General features: G+C 40.0%; 1 protein-coding gene across 1 annotated transcript; it reads right to left on the bottom strand.

The window, feature by feature from the left end:
- Positions 1-1,212: 1,212 nt before the first annotated feature.
- On the bottom strand, positions 1,213-15,241 carry Tada1 (transcriptional adaptor 1; the record flags this gene model as incomplete). The annotated part of the gene is made up of 7 exons (XM_010633938.3): positions 1,213-4,133; positions 4,721-4,883; positions 6,851-7,002; positions 8,189-8,398; positions 10,799-10,896; positions 14,626-14,691; positions 14,935-15,241. Coding segments are annotated over 7 exons (1,149 nt in total), but the record flags the coding sequence as incomplete, so codon positions are not given.
- Positions 15,242-18,503: the final 3,262 nt, after the last annotated feature.

Below are 18,503 nucleotides of genomic sequence, written 5' to 3'. Positions count from 1 at the left end.
TCATCCCAATCTGGTTGGCAGCTAGACTTTTTCAGGGTCCTGTTTAATAGCCCTTTTTTTTTTTCCTTTGTATTTAATGATCGGGCAGCAATAGCCCACAAGCTCTTCTGTTTTCCTAAGCTGCCTGCAGAAGTCACTATGAATTATCTGCTGTCTTCATGGGACATGGCTCGCTGACTCATCTGCTTGTTTAGTTGATTTCTTTAACATTTCTATCACAGGGCAGTAAGAGGACTTGACCCTTTAGCCACAGCTGTTTCAAGACTTCAGATCTTCTACCCTGAAGGAGTAAGTGGGAGGTCATCAAAATTTTACACAGTAGTAATCTGCATTCCCATGTTGGTTGAGTGTTATGAAAACATTCCTTCAAAGCTGTCTGTGCTACAAAAACATTTGCCAGAACCTCAGACCAAGCGGTTGCTAGAATGTCATTCCAGTGTCGAGTCTGGCTAACAGGCTGCACAACCACTCTTCCTTCCCATTGACTCAGCTCACGTGTATATTATAAACTGTTCTTGGTATCTTGAACACCTATTTCTACTCAGGTACTCCTTTTCCTGTTAATACTTTAACTTTCTGATCTTTTTAAACTAGCTCCCCACTTCACATGCTTGCGGGGGGCAATTTTTCTTCTCTGTATCCAAATAACTTTCATTATTAGAATTGTTTCCCCTTTTGCCTTTTCCGTTAACTGTATTCTTGGTCATCCAAAATTAGCATCTTATCCCTGTTACTTTCCATTCCAGAAGTTTTCATTCCCTCCACTTCTACCTTTTTCCTTCTACTGTCCTAGTTCTTGGCCCTTTTCTTCTTCATGTCTTATTTCTCTGCTTTGAGAGCTTGAAAGATGCTACAAGACTTAATTTTGGACTCCTGTGTGGAAGCTAAGAAGAGTAGAAAATGGGTTTAACTCGTTTTATTCCACAACATCTCCTGAGTCTCAACTTCAGCTGAGAGATGATGCCTTACAGGTTGCATAGCACCGGAACCTTCCTAGAGCAATGGCTCTGCTGTCAGGGTCTTCTGGGTTCACCCTTCCAGACCAAGATGATCTATGCCTAACAGAGCCCCAGTACAACTGTTATACAGAACGGCTATTACCCTAGAGTACTATAGCACACTGAGACATAGTTGTATTCCCTAATAGGTAGGAACTGACCCGATAATAAACTTTGATAATAAAGATAATAGACTGTAGTGGCTTTATTTACCTGCTAGCATTGTCTAATTACCTTTTAAGCTATTGTCTATACTATATTCTCCATCTCTTTGGTGCCAGTTATATTTAAATTAAATAAAAAAGTGCATGGGATACAATGTTGGTGTCTTTACAAAGCAAAGAAAATGGAGTGGTTTTAAATTGGCTTATAAAGGTAACGAACTCTTAGCATATATTTCTTTTCCTCAAATCAGTTGTGGTTCACATGCTGTCAGGGATGGTTACCAAAATTACATGAAGAGAATCTGTAAAGGTTTTTAATTCAGCACTGGGGATTTAGCTCAGTGGTTCTGGCCCTTGCCTCACAAGGACCTGGGTTCAATCCTGGTACCAAAAAAAGAAAAGGTTATTCAGTTATCACCTGAAACATGCTGAGTTGATGGATAAAAAAATTAGTACCCTACTTCCTTAAAAGTCTTTAAAATTGGAAGCACAAAGCCAAGCCCGATAGTACACTCCTGTAATTCCAGCATAGCGGACAAGGATCACCAAGGCCAGCCTCAACTATGTAGCAAGACCCTGACAACAACAACAAAAGCCCCGAAAGTGTTGCGAACCCAGGAGCTGCTATACAGAGCATTGGTAAACTTAGGCTTTGTAATATATCATGTCCATAACTCAAGTAGTAATTACTGTCCAAGAATGATGTAGACGTTTTTATTACTCATTTTTAAGCAAGCAGAATCAAATGCTACCAGTCTGCTGGCCCCACTCTCCTAAGACTAAGCCTGTTTACCCATTTCCTTCCTCCCAGAAGCATCTTAGGACACAGAGTGTTCATCTATGGTTAAAAGACGGTAATCATTTACAAGATAATCTGGGAACATCCCAGTGACCACAGCTGTTGGGTGATAAAGGTTATGGAATAAGATGTATGCTAAGCCAGCCCTCAGTCTCCCCGATAAAGTGAGGCAGGCCTATCAACCCTCATTTTGTGGTGATAAACCTGTAGCTAAAAAACAAGTATTCAAATTCCTGGAGAAATAACCTGCAATAACTGAAATTATCTGATATCTAACAGCCTTTTTTCTGATTGAAATATTTTTCTAAATGACGCTTGGGAGTAAGTACTCATGATTTCTTAATTACAGAAGGGATGGCATGTAGGGTCCCACAGCTGGCAATGCTGTCAGATGCAGCCAGTCTTCAGTGGAACAATTTCAAATCTTTTTCAAGGTCAGGCCGGGTCGGGAGTAGTGGAATTTCCTCTGCTGCAGACCCCTATGGAGCCTGCCACTGCAACGGTAGTGAGACATGGTCAACTTGGGGGATTTACCTCATGCTCCTTGGGCACCGTTAAGGCCCAGGTGTGTGGCGGTGTGAAACAAAACCACTTTATTCATTTGAGTATCTGTTCAGATTCTTCCAAACTCAAACTTCTTGAGGGTTATCTCACCTAAAATTCTGAAGAGCACATCTCAAGAAAAACTAAGCTGCTGATTTTTCTTTTTAGTCTTACTCTACACATCACAAAAAAGAAATGGCACACCTTAAGAGGAATCTGCCTTTCAGTCCTCATCTAGTATATTTGTTTGAAAAGTCCCCACCACAGTCTCTATTTCTGTGCAATGTACTATTCCTTTTATGTTTACTTTAACAAAATTTTCTCCCATAACATTTATTTGTCACATTTAAAATACAAAATCAAATACACAGATCCAAATATATGAACCATATATACATATCTATTATTTAGATCTACATAAACCCATCTATACATTCTAATTTATCCATCAACACTATGAGTGAAAAGCAACAGATCTAAGAAAACAGCTGGTTATCAATAACATTGTCAAATGTAAATAATTTTCATTTTATGACTTGAAAGGATAGAAACAGCTATTTCAGAGGAACAGAATTACCAAGCATAAATCCTACTTGTTCATACAGGTATCTTACCACTTCCTATAGGAATTAATACATAAGCCTGTCAGAGTCTTTGGACAGATTAACGCTTAAAAAAACAACAACAAAAAACTTAGTTATAAGAACACATTTATAAGATCAATTGTATTCAAAGATGTTTTTGTTTCAATTTTGGTTTTAAATGCAAAGAAAGGGTTTGATTTTTAGTCTTAAGAGCACATTTCCAAATCATTTTCTATAAAGATTAACTGTCTTTTTAGGGACTATTTGTACCTGTTAAAAATTAAAATGGAGGGCTATGGATTTAGCTCAGTGATTCCACCGCCTGCCTCCCAAGTACAAGGTCCCAAGTTTGATCACTGGTACCCCCCCCAAAAAAAATTAAAAAGGGTCACTAAAGGACGTATCTGATTTTTAACACTATATAGGTTATTTCAGCCAAAATGCATGAGTATAGTTTTTCTGGAGGCAGAAACTTCTAAGACTTGCCAGATACAGAGTATATGATGTCACTGAGCACACCAATGTCCCACTACTGCTAATCACTAGAACTGCGCTGTAACAGCGTTTTCATCCTAGGATGTCATCTATCTTTCATGCAGACCGTAGGACACTAAACCTCAGATGCCTAAACATCCCCATTCCAGGCACAGAACTCCTCTAATGCCTGCTCCCATAACTGGGAACAAATACATACAAACATGGGTCATTATCTGTTAGATTTATAGGAAATGAATGGCTTCATAGTAGCAACACAAAATGTACTCAATGTCCTATTTCCATAGGAAAGGTTATTTATACACTATACACTTCAATCTTGAAATGTGAACCCGAAAACCTTCAACTTTCAATGATCAGTGAATCTGATGAGGGTCCCACACCCTCAAACCCTAACTCAGCAGAGTGAAAGCCCTTCCTTGGCTGCCAAGCGCTGGCGGTGGACTTTGTCTTGCTGTAGCTCTTCGTGATTTGGGTGCCAGAGCTTCATGATGATTCTTTCAATGTTAAGGGCATACACAGTATGTGTTGGAATGACTTCCCTGTGCACCTGGGATTTAAAAATGCACGTCTTCAATTATTCTTTAGTACACTTATTTTTCTAACAAAAAAATGAAACTAGGTTTATACCAACAAAACAGACATATAACCTGTAAACCTTAAATCAGAACCTAATGAATCCCAAATGAGATATTAAAACGAGGAGATAGTTTCTAAAATAGGACTGAGGGAACAAAGGGATTGTTTATCCTCTTTCTCTTTTTTTTTAAATTAGATAGAGAGAGGATAAGGAAGGTAAACACAAAGGACACCTGCATTCGGGATTTGGAAAATAAGGCTAGAATTAATGGTTTTAATAATGAACAATAAAATATGAAAAACAGCCAAAGAGTAGGAAAAAAACTAGTGAGTATTTTTGCAAACCGGAAGAATTTTTTTTTTGACAGGGTCTCACTATGTAGTAATTCAGTCTACCCTTGAACTCACTATGTAGCCCAGGCTGCCCTCAAACTCAGAGATACTGTGGCCTCTGCCTCCCAAATGCTGGGATTACAGGCGTGTAGCACCACACCCAGCTCTGAAGAATTTCTTAACCTGTCCATAAATCCAGATAAACTTTAAGGAGTCAAGAGTTACCTGCAAAGCTTCAAAAAGGTCATACATGTTCACTGGAGGCAGAGATGCAGGCAATGTGTCCCCAGAGCAAGCCAGTAGGAGCGCAGCCTGCTGCTCAGTGTCATCAGCGGGTGGGTGAGAAGACAGACTGTGACTGGCACAGGGAGCAGAAAAGGCTGGCGGGCTGAAAAGGAAATCTGAGAAATAGTTCCAGCAAGTACAATGGAGAAAACTGAGTAATAGAATACAGTGGTTTGCTAGAATGCATTTTATTAACAGTGCCTTTCAACGCATTAGAGACCCATTCAATGTATATCTAATTCAACTTTTTAAATTTAAATTTTTAAAGCCAGCCTATTACACTAGAAATGAAGTATAATCAACTACATTTACTCAGCTTCCTCCATAATGTTAAAATAATTTACTTAGCCAGCATACTGATTCAAAACTGTTTCCTGCTCTTAAAGATCTTCCAATTAAAAAAAAAATTAATAGGATCCTATAGCAACGTGAAACTGAAAACAAATGACCCAAACAGGAAAATGTACAGTAGTGAGACAACAGCTGAAAACTACACAGTAAGGAAAGACAACAGCACAAGAGAAAAGAAACAACAGGCAAAGTGGAGCATGTGGGAAATCAATGCAGATTTTGCTTATTTCTCCAAATAGAATACGGGCTGAAAAGTCAGGCATGATTTTTACTGTACTTTACAGTACAGTGGGAGGTAATGTGTACAACTATGAAGAACATAACAGGGAAGTACAAGAAGAGTAGGGCAACTAGTGTGGGTTTAAAGCAACACACAAAAGTAGCCAGTTACAGTGGCGGCCATGGAGAGACAAAAGGTCCCCAGGAACTGGTCAGCAGTGGAGTGAAGCCTCGGGCACACTCAGAGACGCTGCCCCTAGCATGCCACTACAAGGGCCGTTTATTTGGTTTGGTTTTCTCTAGAGAATAATGATGTACAAATGAAACAATGCCAGACAGATAGGCTTGAATGAGATCTAATCAATGAATCATCACATATGAAATCTCAGCAAAGAGCACAATTTAAGGTGGTGCTCGATGACCTGGGGCCTTGCGACCCCTCTGGAGGTCTCCACAGCCTCGAAATGGGCACTGGAACAACCATGGACACCAACTGCTCTGCCCAGTTATCAGCTGTCCCACCCCACCTGCCTTTCCTTTTCCTTCTTCACCACCGTCACTCCTGCCGACCCTGCCAATCTTACTTTTCTCTGAACTTGTACCTCCCCCGTGGCTTCTCTTCTCCCTAACTGACCAGATAATTACATACAGGAAGTCCAGTACTGAAAAAATTCAGTCACTCCTGTAACCATGAGGAAATTTTTTTTTTTTGGTCCTGGGGATCGAACTCGGGACCTTGCACTTGGTGAGGCAGGTGACAGAACCACTAAGCTAAATCCCTAGCCCAGGAAATTTTTATTATTGTTTTCTTTCCCAAAGGCTGAAGATTCAGGCTAAGCTTTTCTTGCTGTGGGAGTGTGGGAAAGAATGGGAGGTGGCAGAGTGAGAGAGAGAACAAATGGATAAAGACAATCTAGGCCACCTCATAAAGGGATACCTCAGGACGTAAGAAAGGTCCTGGGAACCTTCAGTGGAGTGAGGACACAGGAATCCCAGAGCTGAGCTGAGACCAGATCTGCACAATGGGAGACCAAAAGCAACCACAAGACCCCAGCACAGGTCCCCATCTTGAGCTACAGCTAGAAGAGTCAGAGGACCTGGAGAAACACCTGCCAGTCCTCCTTCCACCTGAGAAGCCCAAGCCTGAACCAACGATCACAGGCCGTGCACCAGACTGAGAGCAGGCCCGCTCCTCACTACTTAGGGCCACCAGGAACCACTGCCTAAGGAGCATCCATTCCACATGAGAGCAGAGGCAGTCACATTAAACCCACACGCAGTGGCCAAACTCTGGGACTCCGCTTCTGATAAATTGAGTGCCAAAACAACTCACTGGACAGCATGCGAGAATAAGACCTACAAAAATAAAATTTTACTGCTGTCAAAGGCATTTTAATCCTGCAAAAACACAATAAGCCGTTATATGACAGTGGTCATTACATAAGCTCAGTGTAACCCACTAGTAGAGCGTAGAAGCGAAAGTCAAAAGAAACCACTTACTTTTCTATTAAGTTGTTGTAAGCTATCACACTATTCTTCAGGTAAGGCTGTGGAGTCACATTACTACCAAAGGCATATTTAAAATGGCCATCTCGTAACCGATAAGCTTTCCTTCTCGACACAACGGAAGTCAGTATATCTTTAAGGTGATTCTGTAAAAACAAAAGAAATAGCACAACCTCTTCAAGAACAAATCATAAATCTTCCATTAACCAAAATCTGTCTGTTGCATTTAGATGGAAATGTCGGACACGCTAGCACATGTAAGAACCACAAGAACATTAATGAAAGACCTACAGAGCCTTCCAGAGCATGGGGTACAGGAAAGACGGAATGCTGAGTGTTATTTACTTCTCTTTATAAATGGGCTTGCTCTATGTAAAATTTATTTTAAAAGTTTTTATGCCTCTAAGCCAACTCCTCTCTCAAAAGTGAAGTACTAAGCAATTTATTTTTAAAAAGAGGCAAACTACCTTGAAACTTGGCTTAAAATGAGATAAAATGTTTTAAGATCTGGTATTTACTGGTTATCAAAATCCCTGCATGAAAAGAACATAAAGGAGATATACAGGAAATAAACACAGAAGAATTAGTTTTAATTTCCCTTTAACCTGTCAAGAGCAAATTATATAAGAGAAGGTTAGAGAATGTCTGGGAAAAGAGAACTGACCGGCCCTACAGGTATGAGTAGGGAAGGCAGGATAAGATAGGTTATTTCAGTTATTCCATTAAGACCATCTGTCAAGACAGTACTGTGCAATTTAATACTAGTTTTCATACAGAATTCATCTAATGTTTGTAACTTCTGGAGATTGCTATTACTGTTTTTGACATGTACATAAGGAAAATGATGCCCAGAGAATTGAAAGGAATTACCTACTATTACCCACTATTGTCAGGTTAATGAAATGTGAACTCTGTGAAATGACTAAATGAATGTATAAATGCAACAGTGTGCTGAGACAAGAATCCCACGTTCAGGCGCTAAGTATACTGTTCTTTAAATGCTGTAACTCAGCAAAAACAAGTGACTTGAGTCATTAAGATTCCCAACCCCATTTCTTTCCTTTAAAAAGTTTCCCTTGTTGACAACCCAAATACCAGACTGAGCAGAAGTGTGAAGCCACCAGCAATCTTTCTGAAAGCTTAGTCTACTGACTGAAGGCAGTGCTTTAGAATGCGATAAGATTTTCCCCTCAAAAGAAAACAAATTCAGTGGTGACAACTCTGTAAAACCAGACTGTCACTTTGGTTCTTTCCTGGCAACATCAACTTTACACAACACACAAGCCTGTCACATTCCATATGTAAAGCTGTTTCTGCCAAGAGAAAACCAACCTCCACCGCATACACCACAGCTGACACGGCCTCCTCGGTCACGTTGTCCAGCCCGTGCTCGTAGGCGGTCACTATCATCCGCCCCTCCAGCTGACCTCGAGTGGGGAGCATCATTGTGTGGGAACACAGCTTCAAGTCATCGTCATCCTGGGGATCCTTGGCCACAAACTGCTGAGCTCCAGAGAGGGGATTCTGAGGCTGGAATCTATGCTGTGAATCAAAAAATAAAAAACTTTTCAGAATCATTCACTGCAGTTTTACTTATTACTGTTAAGTAATAAGATACAAAAAAAGTAATCCACATGCTGGGCTGGAGATCCTGTAAGTTAATGCCACTAAAACTATACAATATGGGGAAAAAATATTAAAAGTTAAAAGGGTAACTCATTCGCCAAAAAGAAAACAAAACAAAAAATCACATCCATTGTACGGTAATAATGAAGACATGAATTAAAGGGAATAACATATGTATTCACAGTTTATTCGATTAATACCTAAGTGCTCACAAGATGTATGTATGCCCCTATGCTCAAAGTAACAGAGAAGCTGGGTATGGTCACAGTCCTATAATCCCAGCACTCGGAGGCTGAGGCAGGAAGATCACCAAGAGTCTGAGGCCAGCCTGGGCTACATAGTGAATTCTAGGCCAGCCTGAACTACAAGGTGAGAGCCTGTCTCAAAACAAACAAAAACAACAAAAAAGAGCAAAGAAAATAACAGGAAAAGATACACAATTATATTCAAAATATCAGGCAATTTAAGTATATGCATAAATTCTCAGTGCTAAAAAATAAAAACATAGTTAATGCTTCAATCAAGACTTTTAAATTTAAAAACCTAGCTAACGAATATGATAAATCTGGTAACAAATGATCCATGATAATACTGCAACATGTTTTAATTATGTAGTTACAGTTATTTTCTACTTAGAATTCTCAACACAGAACCTACCTATGACATACTTATTACACTATCTAAAATCTTTTGCATTTATAAAATTGCAGCTTTCCTCAGGAAACTCTTTTTTTTTTTCCTTCTGGTACTGGGGGTTGAACTCAGAACCTTGTGCTTGCCAGGCAGGCATGGCACCACTGCGATACATCCTTGGCCCCTATTTCTTTTTTCTTTTCTGATACCAGGGATTGAAATTGCGCTTGCCAGGCAGGCCCAGCTCCACAGAGCTACACCCCCAGCATTCCTCTGGAAACTCTGATGGCCCATTCATGTCTCCATCATCACTAGGAGATACGCTCCTGGTACTTTGGGTTAAACCCAACAAAAGATTTTGTAGAAACCAGGCACCATGTCACACTCCTGTATCCCAGCTACTCAGGAGACTAAGGCAAACGGATCACAAGTCTGCGGCCAGCCTGTTTAATTTAGAGACCTGATCACACAATTAAAAAAATTTTTAAAAAGGCTGAGGATGTAGCTCTTGGGTTTGATGCCCAGTACAAGGAAACAAATTTTTTTTTTCATAAAGATAGTTTGTCCCTATTTGCTTATATTATAAAAAACAATACAGGGCCAGTGATTTAGCTCAGTGGCGCCATGCCTGCCTGGCAAGCACAGGTACTGTGTTCAATCCCAGGCACCAAAAAACATCACCAGGGATTTAGCTCAGTGGTTCCACCACCAGCCTCACAAGTGCAAGGTCCTGAGTTTGATCCCTGGTACCAAAAAAAAAAAAAAACACAATAGCAAAAAATATAGTACTCAGAATAAGAAAATCTAGACCCAGAAGAAAAGAATTAAGATGTGTTATGTATTGTACCAACCCTCTATGATGAATGTAATCATTATGTACCGCATACTTGCACTAATAAAAAATAAAAAAACTTGTTACCTTTCAATTTTCCAAGTATAAAACTGTATTTTATATTGAACATGTGTTTTTAAACCAGGGATGTCTTTCTGGAAATGCTGAGACCCTACAGACTGAATAATATTACTGATATAAAACACAGACTAAAGCTAGAAAGAAATAAATGTTGGCATTAGTCAATAAAGGTATCGATATCCAGTCAAGCCTTAAAAAGGGTACTTTTGGAAAACTTCTTTCCCTAAATTCTGAAAAACTCCAGTTATTCTAAAATGTTTACCAATTTTGAATCCAAAGGCCCACACTGTCCCAAAAGATCCAGGGCCCAGGTTGGCATCATCAGGAGCCTCAGACCATTACTCTTGGAAAAGATGCCTTCAATTTGAGAAACACTCAACCAAGAAAAATAATTTAAAAGGAGAAATAAAAAATAGACATAGATTTGAATCACTGAAAACCAAGTGCTAATGATAACATATTAATATTTAAGTAGTGGGCCGGGGATTTAGCTCAGTGGTGCCGCCACCTGCCTCTAAAGCTGAAGGTCCTGAGTTTGGTCCCCAGCAGCAAATAAACAAACAAACAAAGCAGTAAGAAGCAAAAAAAAAAAAAAAGAAACAAAATTTTACACATTCCAACTCACAGCCTTTAAGGCTCCTTCTCCCTAAACTCTACCCTTTTGTTCCAACTCTACTACTAGTATTCTAATATATATTCAAAAGGTAAAGCTAGTTCATCACATTACCCTTAAACCAATGGTTACCAAGAACTATTGAGGAAGAACCTACATCAAATTTCTGACGAACAGAAGAAAGCTTTTTCTTGCCCTTAGGTTTTCCAGGTTTAGCTGCAGAGCCCCCCGTCCAGGGCAAAGATCCAGCACCTTCTACAAGAGATAAAAACAGTTACCATAAGTGGAAACAATGACAATTGATAGCTGCTAAGTTTGTTTTCATCTGGAACTAAAAAGCATGCAATGCTCAAGTAATGAAAATAAATGATTGCTCAAATTCAGATCTCTTTTTCTCCACAAAATTATAAATTCCTTCATGCCACTTCGTTCTACCTGTAACCAAAATTATTTAGGAAGACAAATTTGTTTTTTACATTTTAAATTAACATTTGTTGAGTGTTCTGTTTCTCAGCAGTACTATGAAAGCAGGAGACTGCTCAAGCCGATAGTGAACTGAGCACCTGAGCACAAGTATCTCCTCTCTTCTAAGACTCTAGTTAAAATGAGAGCAGAGAAAGGCAAGTGGCACATATCCACAGCAGAGACAAAACGGATGAGATGCCCAGTTTCCAGAATGGCCTCACACGGTGCTGCCTCACAAAACTGGCACATGGAGGCTACAACCCTAGAAAGGCGAAAAGGTAGCAAATGAAGCCGAAGCCCAGATGCAACCCACAAGAGTCTGGATGTGGAGACTATGAGTACAGTGGAAACCAGGGGGAATCCATAAGGCAAAAAGTGATTATTCATGGCAGGTTTATATTTAAAATCATCCACACAAATACCTTCCCTCATCCCAGGGGCTGGACTCAGTACAAAATAAAAACAAGGGGACCCTGGATCACAAATGAAGAATTTCAAGAGAGATGGTAAAGCACTAAACCAAGTGCAGGGCCCTCTGCACAACTACAGTGCACAACCCCATGGAGGCAGCCCGCTCACTCACATGCATGCACAGAAAGACACAGGGGGACCTGATGCGGGGGGCAGAGGCACAACTCTTCCCCAGTCTTGCCGAATGAAGTTTCTGGACTTACTAAGGTAGCTGGTAAGGATGATGGGACCCTGTGGCAAAACTCTCTGCATGCTGGTGTTTGGGGATCCCCTGTGTTGATGGCTGGCTTCCTGTCAGCTCATAAAGCCGTTTCTGTGCAGTCTTACACTACATTCTTAAATTGACAAGGACAGAAACAAATCACCATACATCTGACCATATTCAGTAATATGATGCCTTAGTCTGCCTTTCCTACTACTTCCAAAAACCCGAGGCAGGCTAACTTTACAAAGAAAAGGGGCTTGTTTAGTTCACAGTTCTGGAGATTTCAGGGCATGGTGCCTGCATCTCTTAGCTCCAAAGAGAACCTCATGGCAGACAGAGGACACACACGGGAGGGAAAAATACCATGGCCAGGTGAAAAGGCAGAAAGTGACTTGGGGAAGACCGAGGCTCACTTTTGTAAGTCACTCTCTGACAAGCTCAGGGGTCCCGTGAGTGCTTCCTTAATCCTTCTAAAAGCAACTCCCCAGTGACCTACCACCATGTGCACATTTCAAAGATTCCACAACCTCACCACCACTACACTGAGAAACAAGCCACCACCATGGGAGCCCCGGTAGAAAAACCACATCCAAATGATAGACCAGGATAAGAAAAACCAAGTCAACGAAACAAATTATAGACTTCCAGAGAGGGAATACAAAAAGACTGACAAATTCCTATTTGGTATCTTCAGAAAAGGTTGAGAAGATATGTATTCACAGAACAAGAGAATGCCGTAAGAATGGCTAGTTTAAAGAACGTACTAAATGGCCTAAAAGAACTAAGGGATTCTCAAAGAATACAGGGCAACAAGGCAAAGAGATGTCTAATTTGGCACAGCCTGATCTCACTTGGTAAGGTCGGCCAATCTTCAATGATTCCTAAGAAATCGACACCAGATAAAAGAAGTGGGTATCAGGTGACAAGAAAATGAAATGAATTTGTGGAGGATTATGCAAATGAGTAGGTCTGTGAACCAGAGCTCACAGGCTGCTGCTGCTGAGGGGACAACTGGGGGACACTTGGCAGAAGACTGGTCTCCCAGCAACCTGCTGGATCCAACAGTTCCCTGTGTTTTGACACACCTTCAGGCAAGTTTCTGGGTTTTTGTTTTATCTTGTTTTTCAGCCAACTTTGTTTCACTAACCCTAAAGACACACCACCCTGCAGAGTTGTGAGGATTAAAGAGAACATGTAAGAATGCAAGAGGTCTAACATGCTGCAGTCACTCAATAAATAGTATTACTAAGATCAACTTTTCTGGCTAGCTTAGAAAAATAGAAAACAAAAACCAACTCATCCACAATTGTTAAGTACAAAAACTACATTTTACTTTTAATAGAAATTATCTTTGTTGCTAACAAATATTAATTTTATTTTTGCAGAAATAAGTACTGAGTGTCCAATGGAGAAATACATTCTTAGGTTCCAAATGGGGTATTTCTTATTTGTAAAAAACCAGTAATACACACTGAAGAATATCAAGTTTTTATTTAATTAAAATCATCTACCTATACTAATACCACTTCCTATCTACTTGGCTTTTTTTTTTCTTTTCTTTTCAAAGTATATTTTTACACTTTTTTTAACCTGCTTTTCCATGAAGTCATAGGGTAGATCTAACTGTAATTATTATATAAATGTGAAAGCTAGGACACTCCTAAGTATATAAAGCTAGTGTCAAAACCTAAACTTTAACCCATGTCTCTTGACTCCTATCAACCAGTTTCTATTTCTGATCATTTCATTCACCTTCTAGGTGTTTGGCACTTTACAACATACCTACCTAACAAGTAAGAGATAATCCTTACAATGTTGGCTTTTCTACTCAAATTAATTTTATACAACAAAATAGGTTTATCCACAATCCAACTTTGGCTATAAAGGAGGTATGGCCAAAGCCCACCTCTAATTATCTAAGCAGAACATTAGGAATCTGTCACAGTATGAGACTGTACAGACAGCATGGTGAAGGGTAAGGGAGCAGCCACTACTCTAGTACCAACTGCCACAAACACCCGCTGCCACTCTGCTTTACATCACTAGCAACTTCTCTGAGTAGAGGAACGACGGGTTGAACCTTATGTGAATCTTTATGATACAACAGAAGTTAGCTAGAACCACACAGAGGGACAAAATACTCAGCATTTGATAAAACATGGGATTTTAATACAAAATAATCAGAATTACCCTTGGCACTTGGGAAAAAACAAAAACAAACAAAAAAACTTAACCTACATACACGCAAGAGGTGCCTATGAATCCAAGCTTTTAACGAAGTCCAGGGAAATTTTTATCAAGAGAGAAGCTTTCAATGTACCTGATTGTTGTTGCCTGATTAAAATTAAGATGGCTTCAATCTACCACTTAGCTCCAAAAAATTAAGGAGTCAGCATTTCTAACTATAACTCTTTAGGACAACGTGACAAGCTTAGTTTTCCCCAAGCTCCTGTTTGTGCTGAAAGTACCTTACTTACAGTACAAATTGAAGTCTAGCTTTTCAATATACAGTGTGCTTTCCCTACCACGTAATTCATCTTCCCTACTATCAAGTACACTCTTTATCCCCTCCCACCTTCTTCCTCGCTCTTAACTTTAAAGTTCTCTAAAATTTAGGTGAAATGTTACATCATAAAGACCAAAATAAAATAATGTAAGTATAGGAAAGTCACCTGCTTTTTTTTTGGTACCGGATATCGAACTCGGGTCCTTGCGCTTACGAGGCAGGTGGCAGAACCACTAAGCTAAATCCCCGACAGAAAGTCACCTGCTTTAAAATAGTTCCGTAAAAGAATCTATATCTGTACAACAGTGACACACCACGAGTATTTCCATTCCCTTACCTGGTGTAGAAACCAAAATCTGACAACGCGTGAGAATGGCCAGGAGGAAATCATTGTGAGAATGCACTGAAAAGAGGAGGTTGTCAAAAGTCAAATACAAAACATTTTCAACGTAAGAAAACCTCTACTGTAGTCTAGCTTGAAAGGATTTTTGTAACATTCCTCACTCTGCTATCCTTTATATTTTATTTTAAATACCCACATTAAAATGACCTTACATCATTACAACTAAAATTTTCAAAAATTTTAATTTTTTGAACCTGGGAAAATTTGAGAACAGTAAGCTAACTCCCCAGACAATTATTTTACCATTATCCTGTGTGAGAAGTCTGTGAGCTTCCAGGTCAAACTCTTCCTTGCTGATCTTCTGTTTAAACCATAACTTTAAGTTAGCCCAGTACCTGCAGACACAGAAACAGAATACTAAAAACCACAGATTTTGCTTCTTCTCCAAGTTCACTTCACCTGCTTCAATTCCCCGGGAAGGAAATTTGACATGCTCTAGAATCACTGGCTGAATTATGTCTCTCCCTAAATTAATGTGTGGAAGCCCCAAGTGACCCCAATCCCTTAGAATGTGATGATAGTCAGAGATAGGGCCTACTAATAGGTAAGGAAATTAAAATGAGGTCCCAGGCAGGGGCAATGATCCAGAATGGCTGGTGTACTTGTAAGAGATTGGGACATGGACAAACTCCCAAAACAGGCAGCGAGGCAGCCAGGATAACACACAAGAAAGCTGACATCCGTAGGAGAGGCCTCAGAAGAAATCAAACCCTGGACTTTCAGCTTCTGGAACTACTTCAAAACAAACTTCTGCTGTTTAAACCACCCAGTCTGTGGTATTTTGTCACAGCAAGCCCCATAAACTAGTACACCTAGGAATCAGAATACCAGCAAACAAACAAAGTTTTCCCTACAAAGGGACTGACAGATCGCCCCAGCATTGGACTTGTGATCCACTCAGCTGCACCGTCTTCTTAGTGACACGTTTCTGAAAGAGTCCTTACCCTCTGGAATCTGGCACCACAGACTTACACTTTAAAATGTGGATGTGTTGTACAAGAAGGGGAGTGGCCATCATACTTATTCTGGATAATGTCATTCCTTTTAGATGAATTTAAGTTTTAATCTAACTGCCTCAAAAATGGGTTTCTAAATATCTTTCCACAAAGACAAGACTCAAGGCTATGAGAAACCTAGTGATTTTAAAAATGAAAACCAGCACTTAAAAGTTTCCAAGTAACTTGTAGAAAAAAAAATTTAACCTTTCATAGCTTAGAAACATTGTAAAAAACAGGAGTAAAATATATTTTTCACATCCACAACCTGTTTTGTTCACGTTTAAGGAAACCTTCATGGAACAGGATTACAAATGACTCTAAGTCTTATTTCAGCTCAGGCTTATCTTGCATTCTAACACTTCTTTTGAGTTCCAATGGAAGAAAATAAAAGAATTCCCAAACAAGATGGTTTAACACTGCCACTTATACCCACAGAAGGGTTTCTCCCATATGTGGATGAGCAACAAGTTATCTTGTTACGCACCTATGTAAGTATCTGTGCATGCAATTAGATGCCAAGTTTTAGGTTTATGTGCATTTTAAAACCCAGAGCTTTTACAGAGAAAGTGGCACAAGATCCAACAAACTACCATTTCACTCAACAGCAAAATACGTTTAGCTCCAGAACTCAGCAGCCTGTCACCTACTATGCACACACTCACAAGTCAATACGTCACCAGTAATTTCAAAACAGTAGACACTTTTGTGCTATTTTTTTTTTTTTTTAAGAGATGGGGTCTTGCTGTGTTGCCCAGGCTGTTCTTGACCTCTGGGACTCAAGCAATGCTCCTGCCTCAGCCCTCGGACTGGCTGGTTATCCTTTTCAAGAAAAAACAAACGGGAATAACAATGAAATGAGTCAAATAAATCTCCATAGAAAACCGATGGTCTTTTTTTAGTCCACCGTATCCAACAAAGATCCTAACAGAATAACGTGACTACCTAAAAGCCCTATGCAGTTTTACAGGAAAGACATACATAGAACCCTATCTGGCCTGAGTGAACTTGTTCCAGGACTAAGTCAAGGCTGTACCAGGAAGCTCTGCCAGCAAGGTACTGTCTGTCTACTCCACGACAAACGTTCTAGCCCAGCTAGAACTGCTATCAAGAGTTGAAGACTTGCACCCCAGTCCTGGTTCCCATATAAATTCACAGCATAAGACAGACAAATGTCTGTCTGCTTCCCTTCGAAATACCAGAAACAGAGTCAGTCAGCCTCTAGGAAGGTAAAGATGATGATGAATGTCAATAGGTTGGACCAGGAAGCAGTTGAGGTACCTGGAGAAAATTAACTGATCTATAACTAAGTCCTTAAAATATTAGGCATCTATTTGAACATAAACTCTACCGGGTATTATACAAAGCGAGTTTGCTAGCAAAGTCCACGTGCTTGTGGATGCTGACACAAGCAACAATCTGACCTAAGCAGACACAAAGGACCTTTGGGTGACTAGATAAACACTAATGGTTCACATGCAGGCTCTTTGCACAACCTTATGTTTTATGCTTATGGAGAAATGAATGTATAGCATCATTACAGATTGCTTAACCACGAGGCACTTTTTAGTGAACAGTTTAGCAAACAGAAGGGGAAGCAGGTCAATGAAAGAATGGAAACACAAATGCAGAACAATATAGTACTGCACCACTAGCTGTTCCTAGCAAGACACCTTCTGATTACATTTTTACTGGAGATTCATGCTACAGATAGATGCACATCCATCCATATTTGACCAACATCAGATATTCAGCTTTGTCCTTTAGAAACATAATAGGGAATACTAACTTCAAAAATATGCCAGGTAGCTCTGAACTCACTGTTAGTAGTCAAGTGTGGGATCATGGGGGGCAAGGTTGTATTTAGTCAGGGTTAAAATCAAACACAAGCCATGTCCCTCAAATTCGGTATAGTATGAAACCATTCACTTTCAAATTATTTCTAAGCATTCTAGATGGAAGACAGTGAAAGTGTAAGTCAGTATTACAAAAGTAAAAGCTTATAGTTGTTTTAAAGCTGTCAAGTATACCTTTTAAAATAAGCATTTTTAATAAAGAATGGACGGTAAACAGATATTAAAATGTAACTTTAAGCAGGCCACTATATCTTTGGAAGTCACCCAATGTTTACAAAAAACTAAATAATTCCGCTGCTAAATTAATAGATTAGATTTTAATCCCAGTCTTTGTCTAAATCTGATTCTTTTGATACGATGAAAAGGACTGAACTGCCACCCCAAATTATCACATGGAGGAAAAAACTGAAAATCACTTAAGACACCCAGGCTAAAAAACTTCAATCCAATGGCTGAAAAGAATAAATAAATTTGGAGAAGTATCCCCAAATTCCTTGTACCATCATTGGAAGCCATCTACTGGGTAATGAAAATGGAGAAAGTACCATAGAAGTCATCTGGCAGGAACTCCACAAGGAACAATAATTTTAAATTTTAAGACGTGCTCCCTAGATTAGGGGCCGGACGTGTCGAGACAGGATCTCCCCATGTAGTTTAAACTGGTTTTGAACGCATTATATTGCCCACGATGGCCTCGAACTCACGTAGATCCTCATGCCTCAGCTTCCTAAAAGCTGGGATTGTAGGAGTGCGCCACCACGCCCAACCGCCTCCTAGCTTTTTGAAAAATAAACGCCGAAATTTCCGACTCCCTGTATGTGGAGGGTCCTTCGGCGGTCGGTATTCCCTGGGCCCGCCCCGGCCCACTGAGCGCTGGGTCCCTGCGGTGACCCGGGTTGGGGCAGGCGCGAGGGTGACGTCTGAAGAGTGAATCAGCCGCGCCCGGCCCCGCGTCCTCGGC

This window comes from Fukomys damarensis, unplaced genomic scaffold (genome assembly GCF_012274545.1).
Source record: "Fukomys damarensis isolate Sample0158 unplaced genomic scaffold, DMR_v1.0_HiC HiC_scaffold_19, whole genome shotgun sequence".
NCBI classification, from domain to species: domain Eukaryota; kingdom Metazoa; phylum Chordata; class Mammalia; order Rodentia; family Bathyergidae; genus Fukomys; species Fukomys damarensis.
Note: the sequence above shows the minus strand (reverse complement) of the source record. Positions and strands in the feature narration are given on the sequence as shown.